Here is a 23,021-nt window from a genome sequence, read left to right as displayed (position 1 = left end):
AGTTCACCCCAATTTGGGGGCTCACCCCAATCTTCCCGGACACATCAATATTGTCTCCTGCACGACAAAGACAAGAATTTGGCATCTACCAGAGTGGGGGATTTTATCGCCACCCCCCATCACCAACATCCTCTGGGTCAGGCAGATGAAATCATAAATTTATAATACAACATTACTTCAATTTTCCTCTTCATTTACTGCCGTGCAGCCCAGCTCTGCTCGAGCAGCTCACAGCCCCAGCCACACGGGGAAATTGGCTGGCTGCATATCAATAGCACATTACAGCAGACCGATGTGGATGCTCCATCAAGCCATATTACAGCGAGATGACCCAGCCACCACTTCCATTAGTAGCTGGGCCCCTCCCGCACTGGCCACTGCACAATTTATGTGCTCCAGTACTCTGGATGCCTGATCAATCCCACAGTAATTATCTCTTGTCACTAAAGGAAAAACTAAGCCTGCTGCCTGGATGACCACCCTTCTTGGTTTCCATTGTGGGGGGAAAAAAAAGAAAGCCAGCAATCAACAACAGAATTTGAATTTGCCGGTCAGATCGCTTCAGGGCCCCCTTCTGGGGATGCTGGCAGAGTTCTCAGAATTGTGGTTCTCGATCTTTGCTCTAACTCTGGAAGACGTTTGCTCTAACCCTGGAAGATGTTTGTACTCTAGGTGGGCACATGACTCATCCTCTCTCAGGCTCTGTGACTCAGCTACTCAGTCACGGAAAACTGGTCCCACCAGGCCCCTGACTTGAAAGGACAAGAGACAAAGGCTGTTTATCCAGGGATCTGCCAAAGTGTGACATATGTGGCACGTGGTATGTAGAACGTTAATCAGGGCACCACATTGGCTCCATGAGGTACACAACCAGGTCAACAACTGGACAGGTGAGCCCTCTCTGGACAGAGAGCCCTTCCCAGGCCGGGAGGTGAAGGCCAAAGTCCACCCAGATACTCAATCAACCTCCAGAGTCATCCCGAGCCACAGGAGCATCTTTAGGCCTATGCTGTCCAATTTAAATTTAAGTCTGAATTATGATGAAAACCTCAGTTCCTCAGTTGTATGAGCCACATCTTAAATGCTCAGTAGCCACATTAGCTCATGGCCACCATCTTGGGCGGCGCAGATACAGGCCCTTCCCATCCTCACAGAAAGTTCTGGGGTACTGTGTTGTTCTAGAAGGAAAATGGAGAGCTGAATTTTGAGCTTCCTCTGTCCACCAGGAAACAGCTGAACAAATGGAGACCTCCTTGGGAATGACCTCAACAGATATTTTGGGGAAAGACAAATCCCAGTTGAAATTACAAATGAGTCTAGACATGCAGCTCTAAATTCCAGCCAATCTCCTTTTGATCTGTTAGTGCACACCCGCAGATTAGAGCTCCTCATCGCTTCTGGGTGATTTTTTTTCCCTTTCATTTCAGAGGGGCTTAATGTCGGGGAACACTGGGTCAAGACTTCACAGGGACTTCTCAGTATGAGCGCTAGCAAGAATGCCTCAGGCTTTCTTCAGCTGGTCTACAGAGTCCCACTATTTCCAGGCCTGCAGGGGAAGCTTTCCTTCATGGCCTCAGCAATGAGGCATTTCTCTAACCAGTGGTATCCAGCACATTCAATAGTGTGTGCCCAGTGAGGTTAAGACAGTTAGAGGCAGTAGGGTTACGTGGCTGAGGGCAGAGTAGGCCAAAAGGAATAAAATATATCAACAATAATCATGTTTGCTTTAATTAAGTCCACTTTCATGAAGAAAACTCAGAGATTCTAGTGCACTGAGCTGGCTCACTCTGGGCCCCTTCTTGGCCGCCGTGAGGCAGCAGAACAAAGTCAGAAGGGCTGCAAGAAGACCTTTCCGAGGGTCTTAGTTGATTTTGGTTTTGTCCAGCTCGAAGGCAGGGAGAGCTGATCTGAGGATGACCCCTCCTCTTCTCTCCTACATTCTTCTTAAGGGATTCACATCGGGCTGATTATTCTGTGACTCTGTCAAAGGCCGTGAAAGCTAAAACCAAAACAGCTGTAGGTTTCCTGCCAAGGCCTGATGCGGCTCCATCAAGAGAGATCAAGCAAGAATAACTGTAACCATACGCTCATCAGCCTCCCTTTGACCAGACCTCCCAAAGAATGGAGGAAATCTTAAAGGATATTTAAAAATTCGTTTCACAGTTTCCATGTCATTTATAGACCAGCATATCTGTTGTCCCACTAGAATGTTGGCTCCCTAAGATCAGGGACCTCAGGCTCCGCTGAATCCTCAGCACCCAGAACAGTACCTGGCCCTTAGGTACTCTGGAAATACTTGCTGAATGAATGGATTGAAAGTTTTAATGGTTTAGTCATGCTTCTGAAAATCTGTCCAAGTGTTACATACTTTTCTGCTCTTCCAACAACAGAAGTTTACATCCCTAAAATCTCATTTCATTAATGAACTTTTAATAAACATTTTTCTGCCCGCGCCGAGCTCATCAACCAAATTGTGGCTGATGATGACTGCGGTGATGATGTGGACATGTGATGGGTGATGGTGGTGATTCCAGGACAGATATGCACTGGAGGGGGTGACCCAGGTAACTTTTGGGGACATGTCAGGCCATCCCACCCTAGCAAAGAATCAGATGCCACCTGATGCCACCACTTTCGAGGGAAGAAGCAAGAAGCAAGGGCTTCAGTCACGGCACCACAGATGGTACTTTCCTTGCCCAAAGGTCTGGGATGCCAGGCTATTCCAATGGCAGAAGCCGAGGGTAGCCCTGGGAGTGTCCAGTGAGTGCATGAAAGGCTCACCGGAGACTCCAGTCTGGCTGAGGAGGCAAGAGGTCAATCAGGCCATGAGACTGTGTATTTGTTCCCTGGGTGCTGTGTCCACTTCACCCCTTCTGCCTGGACCTCGGGCTGAGCTGGTTCCTGGTGGAGGACACATTTTGGCAGCTCTCAGGAGGCCTGTCTCAGCAGGTACCTGGAGGCCCTCACCACACTGACTGGAGGCTCAGGAGGACTAGGGCCTAATGAGGCCTGGAGCCCAGAGCCCAGCTCTTTGTTGGGAGGCAGAAACTCAAATATGATCCAACTCCTTGGGCCAAGGGTCTGAATGGAGCAGCAGGCGGCAGGTGCTACAGTATAAGCCACACCTGCAGGTCTGGCTGTATTCCTGGCCACTGGTAGGAAGGGATCCCCCGTGAAAGGGTGCCGGGCACCTGCTCAGGTGGGAATGCCTAGGGCTCCCCACTCCTTTACTGATAAGAGCTCCCAGTTTGAGTATCTACTACTGTATTTTATTGATAGGAAGATGTACATTTTTTTCACACCTTACCATCTCCGAGAGTAGCTCTATCTCACAGTCACTGCAGTAAGAAAGCTTTAGTACAGTTTAATTAACAGCATCTGCGTTTTTCTTTCTGAATGTCTGTACAAAGATGCATTTTACTACCCACAGCACCTAGGATTTGATGACATACAGCACTGGCAGGGCACAATAAGATTTCATTGATCCTCAACAACCCCATGAAGTGGGAGTTTCCCATACCTCTCTCTGAGGATTGAGTAACTGAAGGACAGAGCTGTTGGCACTTGCCCAACTCACAGAGCTCATGGGGTGAAGAGTCTCAACCTGGTTCTAAAGTCCCAAGCTCTCCTCACTGGCTTGCACAGCCTCTGCCTTAGTGGAAGCTGGGCTGACACCATCAATTCCAAATAAAGGGCTCTCTGTTTGCCTAGAGGAGGAGGAGGAAAGGCTCTGTGACATGAGGGAAGCCAGTTGAGGTCTGAGGGTTCTGCTTAGTGGCAGCCTCAACAGAGCTACATGGGACAAAGACAAGAAGCAGCAAGGATGTCAGTGGTAGGGGGTGGCCCAGGGAAGGTTAGGACCCAAGGACTCACAGCCTCGCCATGACAACATTTCTAACCAACAATTATTTCTTTACTGAAGCTCAGGGAAGTCGTAACTTCGACTATGAGAGACAGGGAAAGGCTGGGGGCAGATGAGTAACCACTTCCCATTCATTCATCACATATCCATATCTCAATAGGTACTGAGCCAAGCACTCCTCCTCACACACGCCTGCGTGCACCTGGCCCCTCAGCCAGGCTAGTGGGCTCTCGGGGTTCCACACTAGGACCTTCAGCCTTCCAAGGCTATTCCTGTCTGGATCACCCTTAGCTTGCTCATCCTTCTTAGCATGGCTAACAGGTCACCTCCACGGGGGGGGGGGGGGGGGGGGTATTCCCTGATTCCTCAGACTAATTTCCATCCTTCATTATGTGCTCTTAAAATACTCCAGAACTATTATGACTAACTAGCTATCTGTAGAATTAGCTGTTAACTGTGGTCACTCTTACTAGACCACAAGGTCCGAAAGACAGGGACCAGTGAGTGCTAGCCCAGGGCAGGCATGCAGTAGGTGCTCAAAGCCTACTTGCCACAGAGTACCTCCTGCATTCAACAAAGCCTCCCTGCCTTGGCTTCCATTGTGAAACCAGTGGGTGCCCTCTGTTTAGGGGTCCGAGCTTGGGTTCCTGTAGAGATGTGGGCCCCTGGCCCTTGCTTCCATTCTAGGATGAAGAGAATTGCTGCACCTTTGCTCTCTGGCAATCGACATGAGTGAGCTGGCTTTGCTGTACATGACTGCTTCTCCCTGAAGAAAACAGGTCATTCCTCCCAGCATGTAAAAGGCATCGAGTTAGACTCAGAAAGGCACGGGAACTTCCTGAACATCTGATCCTAAAAGGACTCCCATTTTATGCCCCAGGACCTTTATACTCACTGTTAAAAATTCAAGACTCCCCAAACTGGCAACTCTTTAAGATTTGATTTTCAAATTTAAAACTATTAGTTCATTCGGAGCTTCTCTTGGTATACAATGTAAGGTAAGGACTACATAAAGATTATTTTTTAAACAAGAGCTGGACAAATGTCTCATTGTCAATCAGGAGATAATTCCCACTGATTTTTATTTATTTATTCAATTTTTTTTTAGAGAGAGAGCATGAGCAGGGGTGGGGTGGGGAAGGGGCAGAGGGAGTGGGCCAGAAAGAATCTCAAGCAGGCTCCATGCTCAGTGCAAAGCCCAACTCGAGGCTCGATCTCACGACTCTGAGATCATGACCTGAACCAAAATCAAGAGTCTGACGCTTACCTGACTGTGCTCCCCAGGCACCCCCCACCACTGATTTTTAAAAGTAACTTCTTCATAATGACTACACTCTTACATAGAAATACAATTAGTGCATCTGCTTTCACTTTTTCTCTCAACAGGTGTGTGACTATACACCATACTATTTCATTACTGTAGCTTTGTGCCATGTTCTGCTATTTGGTCAAACTAGTCTTTTCTCACTTCTCTTATCTAGTCTAATGTGTTTCTGCTTCCCAATCTGTGTTAGAATCATTTGGCCAATGCTTAAAGAAGTAAACAGGAATTTCCACTGAAACTCAGTTAAACCTAAAACATTAATTCGGGAAGAAGTAACATCCCCACCACCTTTAGGATTCTTGAGGCATCTCTTTTTGTCTCTCAAGTTCCTTGAACTAACTTTACTGGCTCTTGTTATTTCCTCAGACAAAATAGACCCAATTCTTTTTAAGAATGTATAACATCAAGAAAAAGTTTCATACGTTTCAAATGGAGCCAGGAATGATTTAAAGAGCTGTGAATCTGAAAATACATAAAGAGCCGATCAAACAATGTAGAAGGGGGGACTCGTAGCCAAACCGAATGAAAATCCATTAAAACCAGACAGATCATGTGCCTGAATGGAATTTTACCATTAACTACCATTTATCCCATTTAATTAGTATTTTCCCGACACACAATAACTCGCACTAAAATACCGCTCTCTCGCTTTGAAATTTCTAATTATTGTTGCGACCCACACCATTACGCCTCCCCTCTGCTTTCTCCATTTTTCATGCCATTTCAGTGGCAAGATTTTCAATTATCTACGCAGGACGGACAGAGATACCTTTAAGGAAGGGGCATAATATGCAACTTAATTTCTCTAAAAGCCAGGAGAGATCATTTTTTGTCAGAACAAACACACTTTGTCTTTCATCATTTTTTTTTTCTTTTTGGGCAAATAAGGAGTAAAACAGGCCATTTAAAACATCCATTTAAATGCAAATTCTGATATCCCAAGAGAAAAATGTTAATCATTTAAATAGACAGGATTAGAGCCCACCCTCATCACTTCTCCTCTCCCAAGTTTTAGAAAAATAGAGCCTCTGCCCACATGGGTGAAGCCAGCCAGGAGTCCTCAGGTCTTTAAGAACACCCTGTCCATAGAGAGGCATGAGGCAGAGGGCCAGCTTTCTCCTTTTGAAGAAGAGAGTATAAAGGAGTTAAAATGACATCAAGAACCTCCTATGAGCTAGGCAGGAGATAAGATGATCATCCATCCATCCATCCATCCATCCATCCATCCATCCATCCATCCATCTCTATAATGGTCCAACTATCTTACAAGGGTTTACAGGTGAAGGAGTTGAAACGCACAAAGGCAGTTTGCCCAACTGGTAGGTGACCCAGTTGGGTGTCTAGGCCTCCGCAGTCCCAAGTCCATGGTGGTTCTGCGTTGTGTCCCCAGGGTCCCGCCCGGACTCACCTAGCATTCCCATGCCAAGCATGAACGCGTCCATGGTATAAGGCAGTCCCCGGGCCCGGCCTCTTGTCCCCGGTGGGAACATGACTTCCTTAGGCTGAGCTTTCTTACATTCTACCTGTTCAACAGAAAGGCGAACAAATGAGATGCAAATGAATGCCACGTAAATGTCAAATGCAGAACTGATCTGGTTACCCGCTAAGGTATTTTTAGCCTTGCTCCTTATTCACTGTAAAAATAGCCATGCCAAGCAAATGGCCTGCAAAACAAATATTTAAGAAAACACGCTACTTGTTGCAAATCCTGCTTTGGAAAATCCTACAAGGGTGAAATTGGGTTTGGAGGGGTGACAAGGACGTGGGCTGAAGCCCCACAGGCATGGGTTCAGAGCTCAGCTGGAAGGTGAGCAGAAGGCCCCAGAGGTAAGAAGCAGATGGGGCTGCTGGGTGTGTCTGTGAGGACAAAACAACAGCAGCCGGAATAATCCCCCCTGCTCCTTTGGCCCCCTGAAGGTTTACAAATGCCTTCAGGCCATGACTCTTCACATCAGCGCCACCCCCCCCCCCCCGCCCATTCTATTTCTTATTAATAAACAGGCCAGTTAGTTTTAGCTCCATTTCACAGATAAGAAAACTGAACGTCAAGCCACAGCCTGGCAGGCACAGGCCTGGAAGCTGGAGTTTTAAAGTTTTTAGGTCGCCAATGCCACCATCTCCGCAGAAGCTGCCCCAGCACGCTCCCGGGAGAACTAATAACATTAAACACTGCTTCTGTCCATCTGGATTACCGGTTTCTCGTTCTGCAGCTACGTCTTCGAGTGGTTGCTAATCTTTCCTGTTTCCTTCTGCCTCCCAAATTTCTTAATCCTATTCTGCTCACACAACCCAGAAACCACTTACTTCACAGCCTTAATGATATAGAATACAAGCTCCAGGAAAGAAGTAAAACTCCGGCCCACGGAAGCGTCTACGCTGTTCTCAGGAGCGTGTCTCAGACTCCTGCTCAGTGCTTACTTGCTTTCAGTTTACTGATAAACCTAACACGCATCGTTAGCTGGTGCTAACGACTACTCCATCGACGATGGAGATGGGGTGCCATAGGGTGCCTGGAGTAGCAAAGACTATCAGGGGTGCCTGGAGGGCAGGGGTGCCTGGAGTAGCAAAGACTATCAGCAAGACAGTCTGATCAGTCTGACAGGGAGGAAAGGCAAGAATCAGGGGCCAATATGGTACAGGAGCCAAAACCCCACATAGCTCAACAGCTGTTGAGGGACTCACTATCACACAGAAAATCAGTATCATTCCCAAGATGTCTGAGATAGGAAGAAGTTAAAGTGTGTGCCTTATATTGTTTTAAAGGGATCTACATGGGCTATCCATATCAGAGATATGGATGCCTCTCAAATCATCCCATCCCAAATACTTCACGATTAAGAAATTATGTTAGGGGCACCTGGATGGCTCAGTCAGTTAAGGGTCCAACAGAGACATAGGCAGAGAGAGAAGCTGATTCCCTATGGAATGTGGGACTTGATCCTAGGACCCTGGGATCACTACCTGAGCCAAAGGCAGACAGACGCTCAACCACTGAGCCACCCAGGTGCCCTCAGCTCAGGACTTGATCTCAAGGGTCATGAGTTTAAGCCTCGAATTGGGCCCTTCATGCTGGGATGGAGCCTACTTTAAAAAAAAAAAAACAACATACACACACATATATACATACATACATATATGGGGCTTGAGGGAAGCTTTAATTACCTAAAATATTAACGCGTCTTTCTTCAGAGACACCAGATAACACATCTTATTCACGCCTGCTATTTAAAGAATAGCCATGTATACTTTAAAAGGATGGACAAAATGGCTCAACAATCATGCCTGACATGCTTAATACAAAGAGTTTTTATAGTGTAAAAAGAGATGAGCATCCTGAAATGAAAATGAGTGAAGGACACGAACAAGCAATTTGCAAATGACTCATAATGAGACATATCTTTCATATCAGATGCCACGTATGACATCCCCAAACGAGACATACTGTCACCTATCAGACTGGCCATGACAACAGGATTCCTTGATGTCAGAATCTCTGAGAGTACAGGGAGGAAGGGTGAACGCAGCGCATATTTTTTTGGAGGACAACCCGAAAGAAAAAAAAAAAAAGCTCTAACCAAGTATACATCCTTTGATCGAATAATGCTACTTGCAGGGGTTTATCCTGCATGGACATGTGGATAAGGCTACTGCGGTGACAAGCATTAATTATGATTTTTTTTTAAAGGAAATATCCTAAGTGTCCAAGAAGAGGAGGTTAGGTTTGGTTCACCCAAGCTTAACTCAGAGCTGTGAAGCTACAGCAAAGCATGCTGATTATAACATGCAGTGGTATCGGGAAACCCTTAGTCCTGTGCAAACCAGGGTGGTTGGTCACCCTAAATGTAAGGGGGAGAAAAGCAAATTACAGTGACTCTGTGGGAAATAATTAAGTGTATATGCATATCATACAGGGAAAAGCATTTTTTTAAATATTTGTTTATTCATAAGAGACACTGAGAGAGAGGCAGAGACACAGGCAGAGGGAGAAGCAGGCTCCCAGGACCCCAGGATCACAACCTGAGTCAAAGGCAGATGCTCAACCACTGAGCCACCCAGGTGTCCCTACAGAGGAAAATATTAAAAAGACATACCAAAGTCGCCTTAGAGCAACTTTATTCTTTCATTTTATGCTGCATTTTGTTACTGGTGTTTATTTGCTACATTTTCTGCTCAGGGTATTATTGTAGGTAGGGGTAGGGAAAGTGAATAAAAAGAAATAAACTCCTCAGACCTGGGTCTTTCGGACTTCTCTCCTAATCCCAGGGTGACAGTTTGCTCCTAGATGCTATCCTCGGGACTCACAAGCAGGCTGAGAAAGCTCATTTGCAAGAGCCTGCCCGAGCCTGGGAAGATGGGTGTGCTCTGCAGAGGCAGACAGATCATTACACCAGGATCTAGAATAATACTGCTAACCAGCTCACTTCCTAATGGCCCTATCGGTGACAATCTATTGCATTGTCTTATGAAAACCTGCTGCCTGTTCCTAGGCAACCTGATCAACGAAAATTTCAGGTTTATACAGTTTTCATTTAGGTAACATAAAAGGTTAACTGACTGTAATGGGAGTATTTTAAACAAACCCACCTACTATTCCTCGCACTGAATAAGGCTGGCAGCTCCGTTTAATTCTGCTCTGTCTTTGCTGGCACTGTTTTGGGCAGCACCCACTGCGTGGGTTCTGTCAACCGCCCGCCGTGTCAACTGTGAGTGCTCCCTGAGGCCAGGGGCTGTGGCACACGCACTCTCTGGGGGGATCCCGGCACATCCTGGGCACTTGAGTGACAGGGAAAGGTAGCTACCACACCAGGGAGCCTTGGCCTGACTTGCACTGCAGGCTTCTCGAAAGATCTCTCAGGACCAGGAGGCCTGCCCACCCAGCCCCCAGCTCCTCTGAAGACATACAAAACGGGAAAGAGGAATAGCAACTCTCTGCTTGTATCCTGAGTCCTTGCGGGGGGCCAGGGGCTTGCTGAGCATGAAAAGTACTTCCCTCAGCAGATTGGTAGAAGCCTCACCTCTCCCATCAGACTGTGAGCTCTCAGAGCAGGAGTCAGGGTCTGCCCCTACTTCCCTGGTCCCTCGTGAGGTCCCGTACAGAGCATGGACTGACACACATGACACATGCTCATTAGGGTCGTGGAGACCTGGTCTTCTTAACCCAACAACGCTGAGGGACTCAATGTGCCCAGTAAGTGCTGGCTTGGGAGGATGCAGACATGAGTACGGCAAGCCTCCACCTCAAGAGCTCTCGTTCTCTTGAAAAGAACAGGTTCTGTCTTGTTCTCCTAACATTAAGGCAAATACTCATAGGTCAACCTGCCCCCCCACCCGTTTCATTTCTGAGCCTGCCAGCCTCTGCAGCCTCTTGAGTTAGACCACATTTGGGTCACCCCCACCCCCATTATCCCCACTGGGCCTCATGCAAGTTAGAGAACTGAGCATGAATACCCCGAGTTCCAGTCAGAACCCAAAGGGAGAAAACCAGCCTAAATCTCCCCAGCTCCAGTCACACACTCAGGTCATGAGGCCACACACGACATCCCACGTATCTACTGCTGTGTACCAAACACCTTCCAAACTTAGTGGCCTCGAGCAACAATCGATCATTCTTTCTCATGCTTCTGTGAGCTGACTGGGCCCAGCGAAGTTCTTGCTTGCAGTCTCTCATGTAGTGGTGGTCAGACGGTGCCTGGGGCTGGAGCTGGAGCCAGACAAAGCCTGGACTCAGCTGGAGGTTCCAGGTGGCTTCTTCTCGCACACAGTGGGTGGGCAGTAGATGCTGGTCAGCTGTGACTGCCGTGGAGAGGCGCCTCCTCTTGGCTTCTCCACAGCACTCCCTCTTCTCACACCATGGTGGCTGAGTTCCCAGAGCGACTGTCTCAGCCTGAGAATTCCAAGAGACCAAGGCAGAGGCTGCAAGGCTTCTTACCACCTAGGCTTGAGAGTCACACTGCCACTTCCATCACATTCTACTGGTTATACCTGGTCAGTCTAGATTTGCTGTGGGAAGGGACCCCACAGGGTGCACATACCAAGAGGTGAAGCTCACCAGGGTTGTCTTCGGAGACCAATGACCACAAGAGATCAGTGAAGGGCAGTGAGGAAACGGGACCCCATGGCATCCACCATGGGGCACAAGGCAGGCTTGCCTGGCTTCCTATGATAAACAGAAGTAGTGTTCTTCTAGGTGACCAGGCCTCTTGCTCTGGCTGCTTCAGCTCTGCCCCCACAGAACCCTATTTACAGTAAATGCTCCATACCACCAGCACAGCCCTGGTGGCAGCAGATTCTGAGGAAGGAACCATCTCCAAGTCTTGGTCCTTGAATCTCCTCAATCAACAGCTCACACCCCACCCTTAGCAGTTTCTTAAAACGGCTACAGCTTCCAATGATGACTGGAAAAAGCGGTGTGGTTGGAGGAGGAAGAGATTTTGTAGAAACTTCCATTTGGATTTGTGCTTGTAAGAAGCCTCAGAGGTCACCTGTGACCAACTGCTCACATTAGGAAGATGCGGTCTCCATTTTAAGTCTCACAGCTGGCGAAGCCACGAAGCAACCCCACACCAGGGGCCGAATGCCAAGGACATGCCAAACCCCCACAAAGGTAGGTGGGATTTGCTTTAATTTTTCAATCTTCAAAGATGTTGCTTTGCCCCTAGCACACTGGCCTTGGAGAAGAGGGTGTGGCTTCCCCGTAGCCCGCACAGTGATGGGATGAGAACAATGATCTAGCTGAACCCGCTCTAATGACAGGTTAGGGCAGCAGTATGTTCCTCCAGAGGATGAATCAGAGGCCTGATGTGGGCTTGCATGTTTCTGACCCTCTATGCTGGCTGCTTGTTGAGGTGGGGTGCCTCTGCCCATCACGCTCCAAAGCCACTTAGCAAGGAGATCTAACTCTTTATGTAGACAGGCTTTCAAAACTTACAGAAGAGATGCAAGGACAGTACAAAGAACTGTTCTGTATCCGTATCTGTATCTATGCTTATTTTTTCCTGAACCTTTTGAGGATTAAGGTGCATATGTGGTGGTACACGTTTCCTAAACATATTTTCTTTGTAAGTACGGCAGTTAGCTTCCTCAAGACATTTACACACGATACAGTACCTTCATCTCATGCACCTTCCATAGTCTTGTGTCAGCAGACCCCATGATGTCCTTTATAGATAGAAATCCATCTTATAGAACAGGAAGCTGAGGCCCAAGGACATTAGACACTTCACGGTTCGGACCCAGGCCACATGTGCTAAGGTTGGGTATGAAGCTGGGTCTGGGGCAGCCCAGGTGGCTCAGAGATTTAGTGCCACCTTCAGCCCAGGGTGTGATCCTGGAGACCAGGGATTGAGTCCCACGTCAGGCTCTCTGCATGGAGCCTGCTTCTCTCTCTGTGTCTCTGCCTCTCTCTGTGTCTCTCATGAATAAATAAATAAAATCTTAAAAAAAAAATGAAGCTGGGTCTGTCTACCTAATGCTACCATGGCCCATGCCAAGGCAGCCAGTCCCATGCCACGCCCTCTCTCCTTGGGGGTGGTGGGAGGGAATGCTTAGCATTGGCTTTTGGAGAAGGCACAGGGACTTTCTGCAGGGACGGCTTTCCTGTAGCTACTCTGAGTGGCCGCCCTCACCCAACTGGCCTGCAGCCCTTGCTGAGACAAGCTCCCTGCTGGGCACCTTTTGGAAGAGGCTGGCAGTCTGAGGACGATGCCAAGGTCTGAGAAGTGAAAAGGTTTTTGTTTTTCCCTGGTTTCTACATAAACAGCCCCAGTCAGCACATGGCCCTGGGGCCAGGAGGGAAACCAGCCTGGCCTCGGTCTGGGGAAACCCAAGCCCTATGGCTGTAGCCTTGATTTACCACCCAGGACAAGGCAACTCTGTGTGGCCTGGAGGCCAGTGTTTGCAGCTTCACTTCTCACCCCACACTGATCACATGAGAAATGATTTACTCCTCCAGGGGGACAGGGGCCCATTTCAAAGAATAATGTTCACCGCTGTCCAGAGAGACCAGCCTTGACTGATTGGCTGCTGGAAGAGAGGGGAACAGGTCTTCTGGGCTGGAGTGCTTGGCAGGGGCAGCGGTGGAGGGTGGTGACTGGGAGCTCCCACGTGGGCAACAACCTTTTGTGGAGCTTCCTGAAAGAGGCGTGACCCCGTCTTGCCCCAAGATCAGCTTATCCTCTGACTCAAGCTGCAGCTCCCTCCTCCTTCATCAGTTGGTTTCAAAGCATTCCAAGCCAACACTGCTTCTCTGAAGCCCCAGATTGTCCATCTTCTCTCGCTGATAGGCCCCCAAGCGCTTTCCAGGGAGATGAAGGGAAGGGGAGATGCCACTCCAATGTAAAGACTTGGGGTTCTGCCTGGAGCCTGGCAGCTACCCAGCTCTCTCTGGTAAGGCAGGAGGACTGAGCTGCAGCCCAGAAACCACACCCAGTTCTGTGCACAACCTGTGCTGTCCCGTGGCTATGCCCTTCTCCCTCTTGCCCCCTCTGCCAGTCATAAGCCTTTCTGGAGACTCTAGGAGGGTAGGACCCTTCACGAGGCTCTTACAGGTTCCTAACCAAGATTCAGAGGGGACCTGCTCTCAAGGAACCTACAGAGCAAGGAAGACAAACACAAGGTAAACCACTTGGGTGGAAAAACCGAGTCTCTATTGTCCTGCCCTGTGCTCCATTCTGGGAGTTAGCCTCAAGAGCATGGTAGCCATAGAACATGCTAGAGAATGTGCAGGTCACTATGAAATGAAGATGAAAGGACCTTTATCCAACCATCATTAGGAGTTCCAAGATGGTGGCAGTACAGCAGGAACCCAGCGAGGGCTCTTCTGAACACAGGCATCATATCTAGGACGCTGGCCCTGCTCAAGCCAGCTGCTGAATGAGTCGTAGGAGGCTGATGGTGTAGCAAGGTGCGGGTGACAAGAATAGAAACAGCCCATTGAGGAGAGGTGGGAAGGTTGGGAGGGAAGGCAGGACCACGGTCCTCCTCAATGTGGAGCTCACGCTGGAGATGGACCCACTAGGCATCTCCCTCTGAGTGACCTACAGAGTCAGGTTGCCTCATCTGGATTCTAACGTCTGCTCCAGGGTTCCCATTCCATCCAGTTGCTGTACTTGTCCAGAGCCAACAGCAAGATGGAGTCATGACCAGCATGTGTGTATGGCTGGATGGGCCAGGCCTGAGACACCATTATGGGAGGGGCGGCAATCACACCCAGAAATCCTGGCAGCCTCACTGGGAAGACCCAGCCTGTGACTCCAGCAGGGAGGGTGCTTCACCATCCTGCCATACCTGCCCCAAGCCAGCACCAGCCCTCCAGCCTCTGCAGACTTGGGGAGGCCTCTCAGCTGGGCACTGTCAGTACCAGGAGGCGAGCAGAAGGGAGTTCTATGTTCTGTCTTCCCGCCTCTCCCTTCCCAGACATCTCAATCGGGCACTGTGCTCGTAGATGGACACTGGCCTGTGGCCATATACTAGAGGACCCACTTGTACAGGACAATTTGTCTTGCTCTATTGCAAAAGGGTCCTCACAGATATGGAGCCTCTCATGGAGTTTTTGGAAGAAGCAGCTACTGTATAAGCCCCCCCCCAAAAAAAAAAGAAAGACTAACTTAGACAGGCAAAGGCCGTCAGCAGAAATATCCACCTTCCAAGGACGCATCCTTGCCATAAATGGCCCAGACCCATTTGTGAGAAGCACTGAGAGTCCCACAGGACATATAATCTTGACTTTTTCCCCAGTCAGCAGGATTACTGTAGGGAGGAAGGAACAAATTGTTTATGGAACACTCCTCCTATGCCAGGCATGGCCACAGCATCCTGAGGTGTGTGTGTGTGTGCGCGCGCACATACATGATCTCATGTGTTTTATGGGTACACAGTGATGTATACACATCATGTATATAAGGCACAGCGTCTAGCACACAGAGGTCCTCAGAGAACGCCCAATGCTCTCTATACCCTCATTAATCAGCTCATTTCCTCTGAACTGGCCTAATTAGCCCTGAAGACAGCACAGGAAGGAAAACGGAGGTTCTGAGGCAATGATCTGCCCGAGGTCACACAGCCAGGTAATGACACAGCTATGGCTCTGTCCCAGGTCCCCCTCTCTGGGCCACCAGCCACCCTGGTGCGGCCCTCACAGCCCTTCCCCACTACCTTCTATCTGGCCTTCAAGGCCCATTGGCATGCTACTCCTTCCACAAAACCATCCCCAGTCCTAGTTCCAGAATTAATTTCATCCGCTGTTTCCTCTGTTTTATTAAAATCCGCTATGACAACGTGAAGGAGGTTATAAACCAATACTATTAGCACCTCCTGGTTAGTTAGCAAGCACGGGCTAGGAGTGGACACAGAGATGAATTCAAGAGGACGTGGCTCTTCCTTGGAGGGGTTCAGAGTATGGGAAAGGAGTGCAGAGGAGCTACTCCCCAACATGTGCCCCTGTGACGGCAGCCCCCCACACCCCAGGATCTGAGGGCGGGGGCTTGTCCTTTCCACCAGCTCGTAGCTCTAAAGCTCGCCTCTGTCACCAGCGCTGAGTGGGAACCAGCTGCCTGACTCCTCTGCGCCTCAATGTTCTCATCTGTAAAACAGAGTAACAGTGGCACCTGCCCCCCAGGGCTGCAGCGCGCTAATAAATCAAACCAGCTAATCCCATAAGCGTGCCGGCTGGATAAAGTTGATCGTGTCACACATGAATCTTTGCCACGGGAGCCTAGCTGAGCATCTCTGAAGGTGATAAAGCCGGTTCACGCCTGTGTTTCTGTCCCAAAGCCTAGGGAGCAGAGAGGAAGAAGGTGGTTGCCACCCTCCAGCCTGGCAAACTCCGGGCACGCTGCCACCAATCTTCTCCCTGCCGCCCCCACCTCCTGGCCTGGTAGGGCCCGTCTGCTTTCATCAGCAAGGTGTGCAAAAGGAGCTTCGCCGGCTGCACTATTTGGGGAAAAAGCTGATGGTGGCAGCAGCAGCTGCTCTTTTTATTTCTGGGAACCTGCAAGGACATTTCAAAGTGAAAAGAAACCTCTGCCTCCAGCAGGTGCCACAAATGCGGCCACAGGGCTGGGTGCTTACCCTAGCCCAGGGTGGGTGTTGCCAGAGACCCTGCACCAAGCCCAATTTAATTTCTCTATTTAAAAGAGAGAAAGCAAGCGAGTGAAAAAAATAAAAAATAAAAGTGTGGCCAAGCATTAGCTTGCACCTGCCTGGGAAGTTGGGCAGAGAAGCTGGGAAAATTCAAAGGAAGAATAGGCCCCAGAGAAGGCGTGCAGAGAAAGGGGAGCAGCTTCCTCCAGTGGTCTTCATGCCCCCTGCTGAGCTCACACCCCGTGGGTGGTGCGCAGGGAGCAGCACATGTTGGCAAATCCAGAGGGGCTGGGTGCCAAGATACTGGAGAAGGAAGGACCCTGTCCTCCCCACTTCCTGCAATGACCTTCCCAGAGGTTGGATGAAGGGCGAAGGAGCTAGAACTCAGGCAAACTCCCCGCTGGCCGAATTAGTTCTGCCTAAAGAGCAACATTTACCACCCAACACCCAGCCTCCCCACACCCTCCTCCAGCAGCACACAAATCCCTCTCTCCGCAGGAACAGAGCCGGTACACAAACATGTGCGTGCCTGATGCAGGGGTGGGGGGCGCAGGACCTCCCTCTCGCTCGTAAACACGAGGTTCATTTATTAAGTGCCTCTCTGGCATTTCCTTTTTTGCCTTCATCCTGCTTGTTTAATATTGCATTTGACATTCTCATTTTATAAATGGTAACAGAAGCAGAATGGATGGCTAAAATTAGCTTACGAGTAAGGAGGATGCTGCAAATAGGGTGGTGAACACAGAAGCCTAGTTAATTCCACCCACATTACCCTGCCCCCGTCCCCCACTCCCGGGCTGGCTCCCGATCAGCTCTTAGTCGTCAAGTCTTCAGGCTGTGGAAGAGTGGTCTGAGGGAGGGGACGTGCACCCACTCACAGGGTGCCCCTGATAGGTGGCAGCGCCTCATGCCAACCCTAGCTGGGGCTTCCATGGACCACCTGGCCCAACACCTGTCCTGAGAGGCCAACCAGGTCTCTCCTGCTCTCTTGTCCTCCTGCCCCCGCTATCCCCATAAGCACCTCCGTTCTGGGGGTGAATCCCCAGGTGTGCCCTGGGCTGAAGGTGGCAATCCTGAGAGCTCACCATGCTTTGCTTTTTGAAGGGGGTTTTTTGGAACCTCCCCAATGGAGGATTCAGCTGAAGGGCTGAGTCCACCTCTCTAAGGGCCTAGGAAATCGGCCTCCCCAGGGACCTAGGAAATCACTTCAGCAGAGCCCCTTCTACTCTGCTCTGCAGGATGCGTACCTTCTCTCCTTGGGACCACCCCTCAGCCAGAGCACAGCGAGTACCCATCCCAGAGCCTCCTCTCTGCCCACGTCTGTACCCTTGCACTCTGCTGACTTGTAATCTGTCCGGGACCCCTTTACCTTTTGATTACATATTTGTTCAGTAAAATGATTCTAAGAATAATGATAGTGATGACAACTAACAATAACAGCAAAAAAGCCTATTGCTTTGATAGAACACGCGGTGGCTGGTAAAAAAAAAAAAAAGTGGTCCCGAGTCCTAAACCCCGCAGGCTCTGAAAGAGATGCCATCCTTACCTGTCTGAGGGGGAGCCAAAGCACAGGTGATGAGTAACGTGCGCAAAGTCACAAAGCCTAGCAGTGAGGAGCTCGGCATGCTGTGGGGCATCGGGCAGGGAGGGATTTGTGGCCTCTCGGGTTGACAGCACCCTGTTCTGACCATTCCTTCGGTCCCTACCTGCGCAGTGCTTGCGGTCTCCCTAAGAATGAAGGCACGGATACTTTCTGCTCGCTACTATCCCAAGCCCCAGCATCTGTTTGGGGTACTGCTGACCCTCTCTGCCTCAGGCTATTAAAATACCTCAGCAGTGGATTTAAGTGAGCTCTTGGCTAAAAGCCTTTCCTTGGGCCCCTTGAGATAAGCAGACCACACCTGCTCCGAGCTACCTCATATAGGCCAGGAGTTGAAACTGGCCCACAAGGCAAATCCACCTGCTGCTTGTTTTTTATAAATAAGGTTTTTATGTGAACACAGCCACACCCACTCACATATCATCAGTGGCTCTGTTCTGCTCTAGGATGGGAGACCTAGGGCCCTGAAAGCCTAAAATATTTACTGTCTGGCCCTTTACAAAGTTTTTTGGCCCTTGGTTTAGGCCAAATGGAAGAAACTTGAGGATACCAAAGGGGTTTGGGGGAGGGCGATTCTTTCAAGGCTACCAGATTATAGATTCTCTACACCAGAGCAGTCCAAGAGCTCCCAGGGTCAGGAGCTGAATCAGGGCCTTCAATAAGCTGCAAAGGACAGTGGTTGCTATCCTTCTCAGCTCAGAGGAGGAAACAGGTGCAGACAGGTGGGGTATTCACCTGGTCACAAAGCAACCAGTGATGGATATGGGGTTCAGCCTCAGGTCTACATGTTCTAAAGCCCTGAGTGCCTCAAAGTGACCCAGGAGATACTGTTTTGGGGACAAGGACATGTACACATTACTTGGGGGATCTAGCTCATCACTCTAGTGGATGTGCCTCAAACATCTAGAGTTGATGCTCCCAGACCCCTGTTAGAGTGGAAGGGCATGCCAGCACCGGAGGTGTGGCCCCAGCATGGATGGCTTCCTGAGACGGGGGTGCAGGGGAGAGAGAGGCCTGGTGTTTATGCGTACAAAGGGACAGCAGCAGGCTGGCCTGGGGATCCCATGCCAGGCTGACTCATCCAGCTCCATGCTCCTGGGGCCTCAGCCCTCACTATGGGTCCCTTCCTTCTGACACTTGACCATTTATGACCATCCCACAGCTCCGATCATTAGCAGTGATCTTTGCCTGGGGCTTCCCAGACTTTAAATGTGCACACACACCACTAGGGACTTGTCAAAATGCAGATTCTGATTCACTAGCTCTGGGGGTGGGGCCTGAGACTCTGCATTCCTAATAAGCTTGCAAAATGCCAGGCAATTTCCAAATTCAGATCACCTCAATAGAACAAGGGAAAGGACTATTTAAAGGAATCTTATAGTAATCCGTGCACAAAGCAAATAAAAACTCATCTTTGCGGGATCCCTGGGTGGCGCAGCGGTTTGGTGCCTGCCTTTGGCTCTGGGCACGATCCTGGAGACCCGGGATCGATTCCCACATCGGGCTCCCGGTGCATGGAGCCTGCTTCTCTCTCTGCCTCTCTCTCTCTCTGTGACTATCATAAATAAAAACAAAAAAAAACCCCCAAAAAACAACAACTCATCTTTGCTACTTAAACCAACCCAGATTTTTCAATTCATGAGGTTTTGCCCTAAGGAGGCAGCAGAGTATATTAGGAAGAACACAGGGCTGAGGCAAAAACAACTTGTACCGGTTCAAATCCCAGCTCTGCCAATTAGAACTATGGACTGTGGAAGTCCCTTCACCACTCTGAGCTCCAAAGCCCACTCTAGAATGGGACGATTGCCATGTGCATGTACAGCGCCATTCCAGTACCTGGCAAGTGCCAATGTCCTGTTGGTGAATCAGGTGTCAGAAGAGGCGCCCTCGTTCTGGCACCCATCAGACTGTACCCCCTATTCTCCCCCAGCGAGGCTCTCCGGTTCCATCTGAGGTTGGGGACCGAGCTAGGCCCCTGAGAAAGCCCAGAGTAGGTGTCGCCCACCACCTCCCTCCTGGGGCTGCGAGCTTGCCGGGAGGCTGTACTGGCTGACAGCACATCAAGCTCACATCCCCACTCCTGGGGTGGGGGGGCTGCTCCAATCAGGGGCGCGTGGCTGGAGGCGTCAGTGGCTGTACCTGTACTGGGTCTCGTGGAATGGCCGGAGAGGAAGCCCTCTCTGGAGAGTCACCAGGTGGCTCCGCTGGTGAATTTATGTGTGTTTATTGATAAAGACATGTTTGTGCTTTACTCTGACCCACATCAAGATGGGGGATGGGGCTGAGTCCTGGCTGTCCTGGGTCAGCCCCTGAGCTCAGCAGGCAGCCAGCTGTCCCCAGCACCTGTGGCTCATCTGCCTCTGGGGCAGTGGGGGAAGAGGCCCAGAAATCTGTTGTGGCCAATCAGAACCGCTTCTGCCCAAGCTTGGCCCTTCATCCCAGCTGGGGATTTGGTGGGTAAGCCCATCTCCTCTGCCCTTCTCTTAGGAGAACATGGGAGTCCCATCGGCCACGACACGGCTGACTGGGAGGGGGTGGTCAGTGGTCTTGGAAGGCTGTTGTCCAGCGAGATGACCTTTAAAGTTCCATTCAGCCTGGAGGGGCTACTTGTTTACTGGGCACCAATGGGAGTTCTGGACTTTAGCTTTCTACGCTTGAACTCTGGTGCTGCCTCTTGCAGAGTGTTTGGCCCTGGGAATACTGCTTAACTTCTCTCTTTGCCTCACTTACTTACCAGTAAAATGGGGGATAATAATCAGTATCTACATCAAAGTGTAGAATAGAAGAGATGCATAAAGTGAGCTCTCAGCAGAGTATGCAGCTGGCACTAAAAAATGTGAACTATTTGTGGGATCTCTGTAGGGAGGGTGCCATGGGGGTCTTTTTTGGTTCTCCCCCTGCCACCACCACCATGGAGGTGACCTCTTTAAGGGAGGGTCTGTATGGGAACAGGGACAGAGTTGTTGTGATCCCAGCTTCCTGACAGCAGCTACCCTGAGCCTCAGCAGACAGGAGGGCTTGTGCCTGCTGCAGGCTCTCTCAGATGCCGGGGAAGGGCCCTCATTAAAAAAAAAAAAATACCCAAGAGATTCACCAACCAAATTAGATGGGAAATGGCTTTGGGAATTATGATGCACCTCCCTGTCACGTGGTCCTTCCTGTAATCCTTTATTCATTCCACAATTATTTATACAGGGCCCACTGAGCGCCAGCCAGAGGAGTACTGGATTAAGACGAAGAAGATTTGGATTCAAGTCCTATCTTCGTGACTCATCAGCAGAAAGACCTTTCTTATCTGTGAATGAGAAAATGGTAGCTCCAGGCACATTCCGGGGGCGGCGTGGTAATCTCTCCCCGCAGAATTCCGGGAGATTGCCAGGCTTCCAGGAGACGGGTCTTTACAGCTTTGCACGCAGTCCAGTTTACAAAACACTCCTACGGACCTTCTAACAACTGTCCGGGTTTCTGCTTGGCAGTCTCTGCGTTCTCAGCGTCTTTCCAACTCTTCATTTGAATTCTGTCCATAGCACAGTTTAAATCCATTTCCTTTTCTGTGGCCTCAGAAGTAGAAACCAGGATCATAGAATCCTCAGCAATCCAGGCTTCTTCAGAGGAGGACAGCTTGCTGGAGAGGTCCTCTCAGTGACTACGACACGGCGGATGGCAAGAGCTCCCGGTTATCAATGTGTTTGGCCTCTGCTGCTGGTACCTCCCTGAGGCCCAGCGACCCCACCAGGTGGTCACCACGGGGCCTGCTATCTTGGAGCCCAGCAAGGCCTGGTGATCTTCCAATGGCCTCTTCCAGTACTGGATTTCCCCTTTAGAGCCGGCGACTGGTGGGCCAGGGCTTGTTGGGTTTAGGGGCACCTCTAGAGCGTGTATGTGATCCTCACTACTCTGCGCCCACCCCTTCTCTTGTCCGCTTCCATTTCTGCTATACTGTTAAAGATCAAGTACCAGAGGCATCTGGATGGCTCAGTGGTTGAGCGTCTGCCTTCGGCTCAGGTCATGATCCTGGGGTCCTGGGATCGAGTACCGCATCCGGCTCACTGTGGAGAGCCTGCTTCTCCCTCTGCCTATGTCTCTGTCTTTCATGAATCAATAAAATCTTAAAAAAAAAAAAAAAAAAAAGACCAAGTACCAGCCTTGGTTTCAAAAGAAAATAGAAATGTTACCACTAGGAGAACAGTTACCTGCATGTACCACAGTCAGCCTCCAGCTGGGTGGAAAAGAAGGTGACAAATGTGAAATGACTGGGGACAGACCTCTCTGGCTTCAAGCTACCCATGGGGATGAAACTCTACCTTCTGATTATCCCCCTAGGTCAACCCTCAAACCCCCAAGCTCGAAACAACTACCTGTGTCATTCATCTGGCAGCTGGTAAGCTCAAGACCTGGGTTCCTTTACTGTTGGGGGAGCCCTGGAGCCGATTCCCCTGGACCTCAGTTTCCCCACTGGAACACTGAGGAGAACAAAGCTCTTTCTCACTTGTGTTTCAGGCTTGTTTGAAAGCCAGTCTGTACTGAAGGGCCTCACATACGCATTCGAGGCAGCACACAGCACAGTCTCTTGCCCATCTACACTGGGCCTTCCTGACGAACCGTTAAGTCCTGGCAGGACAGGAATGGTGTCTGCCAATGCTCTCAGATGCCTCTCTCACTCTGCTGCCCAGGCAGCCCTCAGTGGAGCCCGTCAACAGCATGCCTGGCTAGGAGAAACGAGGCCTCTGGGCACTGGAGTTACATTTCCTTTTAAGCCCCCTATCTCTCTAGTTTTAAAAATAGCAAGTAGCAATCTACCAAAGGAGAGAAGTACCAACAGGAAGACACTGAGTTGGGGGCGCAGAGGGAGAGGGCAGTGCAGAGAATGCCGAGGAAGGGGTCCGTGTGATTCCTCCACATTTATCTCCCCCATACCATTTTAATGCCTGAGCTGACACCACCAACCTACAGTATGCAAAGAAACAGCATTTTCATTTCAGATGCCTATGATGGTTAGGAACAATATGAACAATATTATTTTAGTGCCCTGGGAAAAAAATTAGCAAGTCAAATATTGAATCAGGCCTGTAGCACCACATGCTAAGCAGACTGCTTTGATCTTATCCCCACTAAAAGCTCTATTATTGAATTTAAAGTCAGTGAGCACGTATCAG

The 23,021-nt window shown here is 49.8% G+C and overlaps 1 protein-coding gene across 10 annotated transcripts in view; it reads right to left on the bottom strand.

The window, feature by feature from the left end:
* The window catches only part of MSI2 (musashi RNA binding protein 2), a 390,492-nt gene that overhangs the window by 53,288 nt on the left and 314,183 nt on the right, over positions 1-23,021 (bottom strand). For all 10 annotated transcript variants that reach the window (XM_055318531.1, XM_055318537.1, XM_055318554.1 and 7 more), the window contains exon 9: positions 6,595-6,709. In XM_055318531.1, coding sequence (XP_055174506.1) covers positions 6,595-6,709 — 115 coding nt within the window. The remainder of the gene's footprint in view (positions 1-6,594; positions 6,710-23,021) is intronic.

The sequence above is a fragment of the Nyctereutes procyonoides genome, unplaced genomic scaffold, assembly GCF_905146905.1.
Source record: "Nyctereutes procyonoides isolate TBG_1078 unplaced genomic scaffold, NYPRO_anot_genome, whole genome shotgun sequence".
In the NCBI taxonomy this organism is placed as follows: Eukaryota; Metazoa; Chordata; class Mammalia; order Carnivora; family Canidae; genus Nyctereutes; species Nyctereutes procyonoides.
This window is presented reverse-complemented; position numbering and strand designations above follow the sequence as displayed.